The sequence below is a fragment of the Myotis nattereri genome, assembly GCF_964212035.1.
Source record: "Myotis nattereri genome assembly, chromosome: 12".
In the NCBI taxonomy this organism is placed as follows: Eukaryota; Metazoa; Chordata; class Mammalia; order Chiroptera; family Vespertilionidae; genus Myotis; species Myotis nattereri.
Window position 1 is genome coordinate 76,609,600 of NC_138087.1, and position 12,433 is coordinate 76,622,032.

The 12,433-nt window shown below is 45.5% G+C and overlaps 1 protein-coding gene across 1 annotated transcript in view; it reads left to right on the forward strand.

Annotated features, from left to right (window-relative positions):
* RALGPS1 (Ral GEF with PH domain and SH3 binding motif 1) overlaps positions 1 to 12,433 on the forward strand; it is a 226,500-nt gene that overhangs the window by 45,347 nt on the left and 168,720 nt on the right. The window contains exon 4 of the mRNA XM_081103397.1: positions 6,059 to 6,109. Within this exon, the coding sequence (XP_080959523.1) occupies positions 6,059 to 6,109 (51 nt within the window). The remainder of the gene's footprint in view (positions 1 to 6,058; positions 6,110 to 12,433) is intronic.

The window sequence follows — 12,433 nt, forward strand, 5'->3', positions numbered from 1 at the left end:
TTTGAAATATCAGTATGAATTCCAGATTGTGGTATTGAAATATTATCACTGAAAGACTCCAGGGTTTCCTGGATAACTGGTTGATTCCAAGTCTAGAACAGGAAATGTTCAAGATAAGCCTTGTATATCTTTCCAATACCAGTGAGGAAGCTATCAAGCACTACTAGGGTCATGTCAAAAGGAATTAGGAAGCCAGCTAGGGGAAGCTCCCACTGCCCAATGATGGGACAGTTTGAGCTTTAAAAGGATAATAATTGCAATTGATTGAAACCCATCAAGCAATAGATCATCATTGGATGATGATAGGCAACCAATTTATTATCTTAGAAACTGAGAAATATAAGGATAGAACCCAGTCTTTAAAAAAAAATATTTTTATTGATTTTAGAGAGGAAGGGAGAGGGAGAGACACATCAATGATGAGAGAGAATCATTGATTGGCTGCCTCCTGCACACCCCAAACTGGGGATCGGCTTGCAACCTAGGCATATGCCCTGACTGGGAATCCAACCGTGACTTCCTGGTTCATAGGTCGATGCTCAAGCACTGAACCACTCAGGCCGGGCCCAATATTTGTCCTGCCTTTTACCTTTGAATTGTCCTGGGTAACCAAATAGTAGATGAGAGAAAATTTCTTTGTATTAAATTATTCCAGTTAATAAAGGGGGGGGAAATGATAGAATTAGAATATCATCATTGTATGACCCCAGTGAATTAATAGATTTAAGCATTGAACATCAGCCACTAACATCACAAAACGAGAGTAATTATGTACCTCCTGATGAAACCACACAGCACCACTTCCAGTCCTGCCATGGTATCCAACCTGGGTCTGATCAAGTCTCTAGTTCCAGCTGCCACTTGCAGGAAATTCCAAAGACAGAGGAATATGTTGGCCTGCACCATGAGAGTGAGGAACTGTGTAGGTCAAATGGCCTGGATTCTTCAGCAGATACATTATATGGAACAAAGAGGTAGAGAGAATACCTGTAGATTAAAAGGAACTTAAAAATATGCATCAGCCTGGCCAGTGTTGCTCAGTGGTTGAACCTTGATCCAGAAACCAAGAGGTCACAGGTTTGATTCCAGGTCAGGGCACATGCTGGGGATGTGGGCTCGATCCCCAGTAGGGACTGTGCAAGAATCAGCTGGTCAGTGATGCACTTCTCATCGATATTTCTATCTCTCTGTCCCTCTTCCTTCTTCTCTCTCTAAAAATCACTAAAAATATATAAAAAGTGCATCAAAGTTTTAAAAAGACACCATGATGCCTTGGTATACACATACTTGGGTGATAAAATTATAAAGAAACATCCTGCCAGTTCTCCCTGATAGAGTTAACTTGATCTGCGGGAGAGATTTCCAAGGCCCTCTGAGCTCTCAGCTCAAATCTGTTTTCACAAGGCCTTTCTGTTCCCTGGGATGGCAGGATTGATCCGATGTCAGGAGCGCTTGGCCAACAATCTCTGTGGGTCTGGCAGGAGAGATGCCAGATAGCGATTGCTTTTGACAGTAGGGAGGGACTTGTGATTGAGACAGGGCACATGGAGGAACTCTGAGGTGACTTTTTTAAAAATTGTGTTGAACTATATGTAACATAAAATTGACCATCGTAACTATTTTAAGTGTATAGGTCAGTATTGTTAAGTGCATTCACATTATTGTGCAGCCAATCTCTAGAACTGTACTCATCTTGCAGAACTCTGTACCCATTAAATAACTCTCCATGCCCTGCTACCCCCAACACCATTTTACTTTCTGTCTCTATGTATTTGATGACTCTGGGGACTTCATATATGTGGAATCACACACTGTCTTTTTGTGACTGGCTTATTTTACTTATGTCCTTGAGGTTCAACCATCTTGTGGCAGGTGTCAGAATTTCCTTTCTAAGGCTGAATAAGATTCCATCGTGTGTATATACCACATTTTTTTGTCCATTCATCTATTGATTGGGGTGTCTATTTCTTGACCTGAGTGGTGATTACAGGGTGTTCATCTATAATAAGTCATAAAACCATGCATTTGTTTAATGTGGTTTTCTGTAAATGTGTGTTACTTTATAATAAAAAGGGTTAAAATTATTTAAAAGGTCCTCATTTTTTACTGGGGACACGCTACAGGTAGACCTCAGTCCTTTTACTCCCCAGTGGATGAAAGCATAGCAAAAAGAATTGCTGGGACTTGTCTTTATCGTCAGTTGGTCATGGGCATCCTTCTAGGTCAATTCTCTATTTTTAATAGATGCATGATACTCCGGAGTCTGGATATACCATGTTTTTTTTCAACAAGTCCCTTTTGGTGGCCTTTTAGACTGTTTCCAGATTTTTGCTACTAAAAATAATGGTGCAATAAACCATATATCTGTATCTAAACATAGATCTCTATGTAAAATTTCCTTATATACTAGTACTTTTTTTTTCTGTAGGCATAGAGATTCTTGTGTCAACAGTATGCTTATTTCTCCTTTTAGGAGATAATATCTAAATGTAGTGAATGATCCTGGATCAAGACAAAACTGCTATAACAAACAGTATTGAGATAATTAGCGAATTTTGAATGTGGACTGTATATTAGATAATGTTGTACCAATGATAAATTTCCCGAATGTAATAAGTTTAACATGTAAGAGGGTCATCTTGTTCTTGGGAAACAACACACTGAAGGGTTTAGGGGTGAAAAGTCATAGTATTTGCATGTTACTCCCAAATGGTTCAGAAAAATGTTCATGTGTAATTACTAGGTACATACATAGAGATGAAGCACATGAGGCAAAATGTTAATAATTAGTTAAGCTAGGTGAAAGGTTATAGAGTTCATATTATTCTGGAAACTTTTTTGTAAGTTTGATATTAAAAAAAAAAGGTTAAACTCTTTATGAGTTACTGCCAGATTACTTTCCAAAAAGAACAGACAGAGTAGCTCGTAGTCCATCAGTCCCGATGGCACTGGTGGGTGACAAATGGTATCTTCCTGTTTGATTTGCATTTCCTTGACTCCAGTTCTAACCCTGCCAGATGTCTGCTTCCTGTGGCTCTGGGAGTAGAAGCCGGAATGTGTCTGGAGCGGATTACTTTTTGTTCTATGAGCCCTCCTACTTAGGTACTGGGAGAGTGATCTAAATGCAAATTTAAAGAGATCTTCTATAAGACAGACCACTGGTTGCCAATGGCTTTTCTTGGGTTCATTTATTTGGGGGTAGAGTGCCTTAAACTAGGGGTCTAGTTGGGAAGAGAGGATTCAGTCAGCCACTGTTGGAGGGGAGAAACACTACAATTAACATATGCAAAACCTTTTTTTTTTTCCTTTTTGGCTAGGTAGCTTTCATTTATCCATATAATAACATCTTTTTCTTTAGGGCCACATTGTGAAGTGGCCATATAGGCCTCTCCATTCTGAAGGATTCATATCTACCGAAATGTTTTGCGATACGTGGAGATTGGCCACTTCCCTAAAAGGCTGGATTTTTAGGAGGAAGGAAGAGATGGGAGAAAGGGTTAGGATTAAAGAATGCCAAGTGACTAGCTTAATTGGACATCCTGTGTTGAGGTTTTATTCCCCAAAATAAGGAGAAACCAATAGGATGCTTGTTCAGGAGTATTCTCATCAGTCCAGGCATGTGTTCCTCACTATCTCGGGTTTGCCGCTTGGAACTGAGTCTCATTGCCTTGTGTTTCTGTGGGGGCTGTGCCACACCCCCAGGAGATACCCTTTCTCTCCAGGAAGCCAGGGCCCTTCCCTAGGGAGGGCTGAGAGCTCCCACCCTTACCCACACCCTCCCTTTTTGGTAAAACTGCCTGCCTTGAGGTACTCAAACTTCCGGGGAAGGGCTGCTCAACCAGCAACCTTTTTCACAGGTGGTTGGCCTTGGAGTAAAATGACACGAAATATATAATTGGGTGGTTTTACCTATGTATTGAGATATTCTTGCTCTGGACACTGCATCTTTTTTGGTTGGAGTTGAGAGAATAGAAACGGGAGAGATTTTCCTGAAAACCCTCAGATTGTGTCTTTGGGACCAGCCAGTCTATTCTAAGTCTGGTGACCTCTGTTGACCTAGTTTGTTTAGAATGAAACACTTGAACACATACTCTGATTTACAGCCTGAGCAGGAATCAGAATATTCGAAACTTGGACCATCCAAAAAAATATATGAAACGTAAAGTCACTCTTCTAATAAATCATATGGAAATTCAGTGGCAAACCCTAGAACTGATGGCAGGATGCAGAGGAAGTTTTCTCATTTTCACATTAGCAGACTTTTGGTTCTTTTCCTAAATGACATTGCAAACATCCTGCCGGTTCTCCCGGATAGGGAGTTAACTTGATCTGCGGGAGAGATTTCCAAGGCCCTCTGAGCTCTCAGCTCAAATCTGGTTTCACAAGGCCTTTCTGTTCCCTGGGATGGCAGAATTAATCCAAGGTCAGGAGCGCTTGGCCAACAATCTCCGTGGGTCTGGCAGGAGAGATGCCAGTCTGTTTGCACTGCCTAGGCCAGACACACAGGCCTATAGGCCCCAAGGCTTAGTAGTCACTGGGCACCCAGATTATGAGGGCCAGATCCACGCGTGCTGGGGTTCCATGCCTCCTTGCCCCTGGTGGTGGACCGAGAGGTGGAGGAGGGTAGATTCCGAGTGCTTCATTCCCATCCACTGTCTCTGCCGCGCTTCCATCAATGACAGCGTTTCTGTGCACATGGAGGGCACCAGCCTTTTGGGGGACAAAGAGGCTCTCCACCGAAACTACCTGCTTATTTCCTTCTGCTCAGAGATGTTCTCTCTGTGTGTATAATATACATATAGATTCTCTCTATATATACACACAACCACACCCACATCCATATCCTCTCCCTACCCCCTGGTCCCCCACATACGTATATAGAGAGTGCCTGTCAGGTGCCAGGCATTCTGCATCTTTTGTCTTAGATTTTCACAAAGATCCTATAAGATAGGGATTATTGTTCCTGTTTTCTAGGTGTGGCATCTGAGATGGGAGAATTGTCAGGTGTCAAACAGAATATTGCTATTAAGCAGTGGTATCCAGACATGTACCCAAGCCCCGCTGAGCCCTGAGCCCATGTTAATTCCACAGCATCACGTCCTCCCAGATGACCATTTGACTTGTGTTTGGTGGACAGGGTGTCCTCTTGCACTAGGAGGCATCCAAAGGCTCCCTGGGCTGTCATAGAGGCATCTGTTAGCTGACACCTGGCAGCCCATGTGACATAGCAGATAGGTAGGTCATGTGCAGTCAGCTCAGCCGTGCCTTGGCCTGCAGCATTGTCAGCAGCAATGCCCCTCTTCCTGTTGCTCAGTGATAACAGCCTTTTAACCAGACCTAACCAGACCTGTGTTTTCTGTGCTGACAACATAGTGCTTCTCAAGCTAGTTGTGGTGAAGGACCAATTTTTTTCATTTCCAAGCTACAGAAGACTAATACTTAAAAAATATAATAAGAGTATCACGGCAAATTACTATAAAAGTTTCCCAATGCTTGCTCTTAAATTCTGTAGTTATCTCATATACTGTGGGCCGTGGAATAAACAGCCTGTGGTCCACACTGACCTGTGGAGGCATCTCGAGTGTCACTCTACCATATGATTTTGAGGAGGCTTAGACTTCAGAAGAAATTTCTGTAAGCCACAGTTTTCTTTTAAATTTGGAGTAATAATGTCTCTATTTAGCATTCTAATTTTTAATATTGTCAACTTTTTACAATTACAAAAGTAATTCATGCTTGAAAAAAAATAAACTTAAATTATACAAAAATATCCAAACCAAAAAATGTTTCCTTTTCTCTCAGTCCCAACCTCCAAACTACTATTACCATGCTGAAGTTGGACGTTTGTCTCACATTCAAGAAAGAAGGGTGTGGATCAAGATTTATGATGAGGGAAGGGACGGGAAAGGCATTTTAAAAATTTGTCTGTTTTCTACTCTGTCTTGATTTTTATTCAAGGGGGAGATTATAACCTTTAAGAGTGTTATTACTCTGTATAGATTCAAAGGAACACGACAGTTACTTTATGTTTTCTAACACCCATTCTCTTTTGTTGCAGAGCCAGATCACATTAATGGACATCCCTGTGTTCAAAGCCATCCAGCCGGAGGTCTGTACCTTGTCCTTCCTACTGTTCCAACAACCACATTAGAGTGACTCAGTTTTTCCCTTTCTCTCTTGAAGTATCTAAATGCATGTGAACGTTCTAAGCCTCATTGAAGGGAGCATCCAGAAACTGCATTCTCGATGGTGCTCATTCTTTGAGACAGGTGTTTGGGTTCTCCAGAGAATGGCACCATGTCTGCTCCACTTTGGTGGGGCTGCGGCATTGCTGCCCACGGCCTCCATGCCCGAGTCAGGTCTTGGCCCACTAATGACTTCCTAGGCTCCTCCTGCAGGTGAGGGTCACCGTCTGGATAGGGTGTGGGGGAACGTTTTTCTAGAGAGGTTTCTTTTTGTTGATCCCGAATTCTGGTGGTTGCCTTGTATCTGATTTTGAAACCAGTTGCTACATCAAAACACTGTTTACATTAAATTGTAATGTACATTTGTAGCAACAGCATAGTCAATAAAGAGAAAAAAGTTGACTTTAAAACGTTGATTTAAAAACTACTGGAAATGCTTAGTAGTCGACAATGAGGCTTTATAGTTATTTTAGTCAGGGTTCTTCTTTTGTTAACAACTAATAGAAATGCATGTCAAAGTAGCTGTGATAGGCAGAAGAGGACTTTATTACAGGGATAGAAGGGGCATTTTACAGAATGGGCATGGAGTTCAGGCAGCCTGGAGAGCCAACCAGGACACAGACCACGCTGCTTCTTGCCTCAGCTTTTCCCTCTGCTTCTCTCTTCTGCCTTCACTCCTGTCGGCTGATGTGGTCCAACCCGGCCTCCCCACAGGGCCCATGTTTACATGATCTCCCCTGCAGCCATCCTCCGCACTGAGACCAGCCACTCTCAGTCCAGCCCAGCTGAGTCACATGTCTAGTGCGGGTGCTGTGACCAAGGTCAGGAGTACAGGGCCAAGTCCTGCAAGCACAACTGAGCAGAGGGGACCCTGAGTGGGGTGCAGTTTCAGAGGAGTATTGATGGAGAGATATGTCAAAAGGTGTCTGCTGCAACCAAAAGGTGTCTACTGTGAATTCCAGAACACTCTTACTGTGCCCTTCTTACAGTATGGTAGCTATAAAGATGGAGAAAAATAGCATTTTAATGCAGAGTCAGACCACAGATCCAGGCCTCCTGGGAGCTGGTATCTAACCTATTATAGATTAGGAGGAAACTTGCATGTTAGCTGCGATCAGCATTTATGTGAAGACCTGGCAATGATCTGTATTATTTATGTGTGTGCGTGTGCGCACCCATTGTGTTCATTAGGTTTGGGGAGCTGAGCTATGTTTGCTTTTTTTGAATTGGCTGACATCCAGTCTTCTTCTGTTGTTGTTTTTTTTCTAATGTGGACTTATCTATTCTTTCTAACTAAAAAAATATATAACTGAAACAACTCGCTACCTCTTGGAACCTTTGGGGGAATAGTTGTTTAATGGTCACCTTAGTTCTCAGCTGGAGCTACTTCTGACCCTGTTCTCTGCTTAGCTTTGGTCTGAGTGGCTTAGATGTTTGGATCTTTATTCTCTGTCTTGAGCACTGAGCAGGGCAGCCCCGCCTGCTGTGAGCCCTGAGCCCTGAGACCGCGTGTGCCGGAGGCGGGGTCCGCTGTTCTGGCTGATGGCAGGAGGGACGGGCCGGGCGTTCTTCAGAGGCACAGCCAGCAGCAGACTTTTCCCCAGGGCACTGCAGTTTGGTTTTTTCCTATTTAAATATATTTTAATTGATCTCAGAGAGGAAGGGAGAGGGAGAGAGAGATAGAAACATCAGTGATGAGAGAGAATCATTGATTGGCTGCCTCCCGCATGCTCTTCACTGGGGATGGAGCCTGCAACCCAGGCATGTGCCCTTAACTGGAATTGAACCCAGGACCCTTCAGTCCACAGGCCGACGCTCTATCCACTAAGTCAAACCAGCTAGGGCTACAGTTTGGAAGGTACCTCATCCAGGGCATATCTGATTTCAAGTTGAGACAAGACATTAAGGTGGAGATGTTTTTCTTTCAAGACTTAGCTTGGAGCAGTGGTTCTCAATTGTGGCTGCACATCAGAGTCACCTGGGCAGCCTCTGAAACATGGGTGCCCAGACTCGCCTAGACCACTAAATCTGAATCGCTGGGTCAGGCTCCAGAACCCAGTCAGCCCTGTTTTGCACAAGGTTCTGGTGCAGAGTGGGGATTAAGAACAAATTGCTTTGAGGTATCTGGAGGAGCCCCAAACTTGAATGTTTTGGATCTATGAGATGTTAGCTAAAAATGGAAGTGTTTGCTTCTCATTGTCATTGTCAACATTGCAATTAAAAGGAGGGCTCTGGGAGCTGCCCAGCTTTTTTACTGTTTTCATTTTTGTTAGCAGACTGAAAACTGGGATTTTCCCCCTTGAAGATGGCTGCCACATTGTGGCTGGACCATCTTAGAGTTGGAAGGACATGAATAGTGAACAATGTTAAGTTTGTTGTAGGCAAGACTTTCTAGGAAGCAGAAGCCAGCATCTGAGAGCAAGATGGGCACTGTGAGTGACCCAGACTCCCAGAGGATCAGGAACCTTGGACTGGTGCCTCCACCCTGGCTACACATGAGAATCCGTTGGGGAGCTCTGTAAAAATACAGATGCCAGGCCCCGTCCTTGGAGATTCTGATTCCATGGGGTTGGAGTGGGTGGGGAATCTGCATTTCAATCAGTGACAGTCATTATGCTTTTTGATGCATAAATTGATCTGTCTTTAACCAATGGGAGCCCTTTCATGTCACCTCCTATGTCAACATGATCCCTTCATTTTTGATAACTTCCTTGCTCTGTGGCACAATGAGATATTCCAATGTGATATTGTACGCTTCCCACTGAAGACCTAGATTCAGGCATTCCTCAGGGTGCTGGTTTCTTTAGTGGAGAGTAATATTCATTGGTGAGAAGATAGTCATTGCTACTGGGTTGATGTTGCTTTTAAGTCTTTTCGGTGGACAGGGTTAGGAAATACTTATTTTTTGAAAGAAAAATCATGAGATTGTAATTAGGGCAGGTGGTGTTATTTTTCCACAATTCTTCCTTCCCTCCTCATCCTTGTCATAACTTCTCTGTGAGTGTGTATATGTCCCTATTGTATAGATTTTGGGCTTGGCCCTGTGACTTAGGCACAAGTAATGCAAGGGGTAAGCTGAAGTGGTTGGAGGCATGGCACGTTTCCACCAGCCCTCTTGGAATTCCTACTCTCCGTGGTGTACTGTCAGCTATTGCTCACTTAGCCGGAATCCCAAACCCAAAGCCTGCATTCCAGCCCAACCTGGCACAGTCCAGAGGAACCCAGCAGAAATCAGTTGAGTTGAAGTCATTCTACAGACCTTTGAGCATGAAATAAGTAGTGTTGCCGTAAGCCTCTGAGAGTTGAGGGCTCTGTGTTTATACCACATTATCTTGTAGAAACATGACCAGTACAATGTTGATCTTTCCACTTCCAATCTAACATTACAGAGTTGTAAATTTCCTTCCCTTGATTTTTAAAATAGATTTTTATTGATTTCAGAGAGAGGAAAGGAAAGGGAGAGAGAAATTGATACATTAGTGTTGAGAGAGAATCATTGACTGGTTGCCTCTTGCACACCCCACACCAGGAATTGAGTCCACAACCCAGGCATGTGCCCTGACTGAGAATCGAACCGTGACTTTCTGGTTCATAGGTTGATGCTCAGCCACTGAGCCACGCTGGCCAGGCACTTCCCTTGATTTTTATATGTTATCTTTTACACTGACAATTTTGGTTCCTAATAACATTAAACAATTACATTTTTGTATCATATATAAAACTTGAAGCCCGGTGCACAAAAATTTGTGCACTGGCAAGGGCAGGGGGGTCCTTCAGCCCAACCTGTGCCCTCTCACAGTCTGGGACCCCTCGGGAGATAATCACCTGCCTGCTTAGGCCCGCTCCCCTGGTGGCAGATGGCACGCCCAATCCCAAGGTGTCTGCCCCGTCTCCCCCGGTCGCAGATGGCAGGCCCGGATCCCACGCTGGGTCAGGCGGCCGCTCAGATTATGCTACCGCCCCCCCACCCCCCGCCCTGGGCTGCATGCGGCTGGGGATCTCGCTGCTGCCCGCCCCGCCCGCCCCGCCCCACACAACACAAGCCCAGATCCCGCGCTGGGGCAGGCGGCGGCTGGGGATCGCGCTGCTGCCATCCCCAGGCGGGGCAGCGCAGTGGGATCTGCCTGCAGTATGCAAATTAGCCACCATCTTTGTTGGTGGTTAATTTGCATATCGTGCTGATAAGCCAGTGGGAGGCGTAGCAAAGGTACGGTCAATTACCATGTTTGTCTATTATTAGATAGGATAGTTTTCAAATAACTATCATTGTTACTATTAACCAGTAGACTACTGTTAAAGCTTAACACTTCTTCGCAATTCCATTTATCTTTAGTTCCTCTTCTTATCTTCTCTCCCTCCAAGCCTACCACTGACACACCCAGGCGGGCCTCCCTCTTTACTCCCCCCAGAGTCTTTGGAAGCACCAGGGCAGAAAAGGAGGGCTATGCCCCCTTGGTTCTGGAGATCTGCCTCCTGAGACCCTGTTGTAATCCTGGCGCCTGGAACAGGGCTGATAGTAAATATTTGTTGAATGAGTGGAGAGTGGCTGAAGGACTGGATGAGAGAAGTGCTGTAGCAGAACACTCTCTGGGGCCTGTTGCCAGGGGACGCGTCCCAATTAAGGGAGCATTCTTACCAGGGTGCCTGTTTTGTGGTGTCACCACTTTCCCTAAAGCCAGGGTTTCGCCTGTTGAGCTCAGTCTTTGAAGATTCAAATTTCCAAATGCTGATGAGAACTGAGTAGAACTGTGGCTTCTGCTCCTTTCTGCAGGGGGGACCGCAGAGCATCATCCCAGGCTTAGAGGAAGCCAGGCAGACGGTGAGTTCAGGATTGGCAGGGAGCAGGGAAAATGGAAGTTAGCAAATGTGGAGCCACGACTGCCCTGCTCCCTGGTGACTCTAACAAGTGAAAATTTTATCAAAGATTGGCGTGCTAACGTAGATACAACTTGCAGTATAATAGCTCACAGCTGTGTTTAACTTATAAGGTGTGGCCTAGAACCCTAACCCTGCGGTGGCGGATTGGGTTGCAGGGGCTGGGCGGGTTCCTGGCCAGTGGGGGGCGGGGGTGGGGGGGGGAGGGCTCATTGTAAAAGACGGCTTTCCAAGGGGTCTGGGTGGCAGCAGCCTTGCGAGAAGGTACATTTTCAGGGCGGCATTTTGTTCCCACCAGCATTCTCTACCAAATAAATCTGTCATTATGCCCAACTCCCAGAATACGGAACTGAAGGTCCAACAGTTTCTCAGAAGCCAGTTTAAATGTCAGAACTGGTTTTGTCATTAGTTTCCACGTGGAGCAGCATCAAGGGGGAACGGCTGTTCTTAGAATGTGCTGAAAAGGAGCATGGTGTGTGCGCTGCTCAGTCCAGGGTCCTGGCCAAGCCGTGCTGCGGGCCACTCACACTGCGCAGTGTGCCTAAGGGAAGGACACGATCTGACAAAGCTGGGTTTGCTCCCGGCCTCGCCCTTTCCAGCTCAGTTACTGCTCATTCTCTTTGTGCTTCGATCTCCTCATGTATAAGATGGGGAAAATCATAGTTTTCACCTCACAATGGGCATGTGAGAGCTGAGGTCAGTGCCTGCATGCAGTGTCCCCAGGAGCCTGTGCCTGTCAGTCCTCGCAGCACAAGTTCCCATGGGCTCTGTGTATTAGGACAAGGTCATGCTCAGCAGAACCTTCAGGGTGCCTGTGTGGGAGCTGTGGCCCAGAACAGGTGACACTTTCAGCAGCACAGAGATTAAGAGCATTGAACTTGGAACCCTTCAGACCCGAGTTCACACGCTGACTGGGCCCCTGGATGGCAGGGAGGCTGGGGTCCAATGAAGATGTGCATCATGGTGCGCGGAGGGCCTGTGGACATTGAAGGGAGACCTGCTCTGCCTTGGAGTCGGGACATCGGCATGGAGCCTTGAAGGCTGCAAGCGATCTTATCTTGTGGGTGATTTGGAGAGTGGGATGGGAGCTGGGAAGGGCATTTCAAGCAGAATGAATCACTCATTGAAAAAGCAGATAATCTATTGAGCAAAACTAAACATGACCTTTGGTGCTGGTGTCTGGGAAGAAGAAAAGCTGAGCCTGCCATTCTCTTGGTTCTCTGTCCTCAAGGGCATCGCTGCCCGGGATGTTGGCATACCCAGGGCTTGCCCGAAGTCAGTGTGTCATTTCTTCCAGCTGGCACTGGCACTGGCACTGGGGCCGTGTAGGGTCACAGAGACCCACGGATGGGTATCTAGTGGGTCCGAGTGTG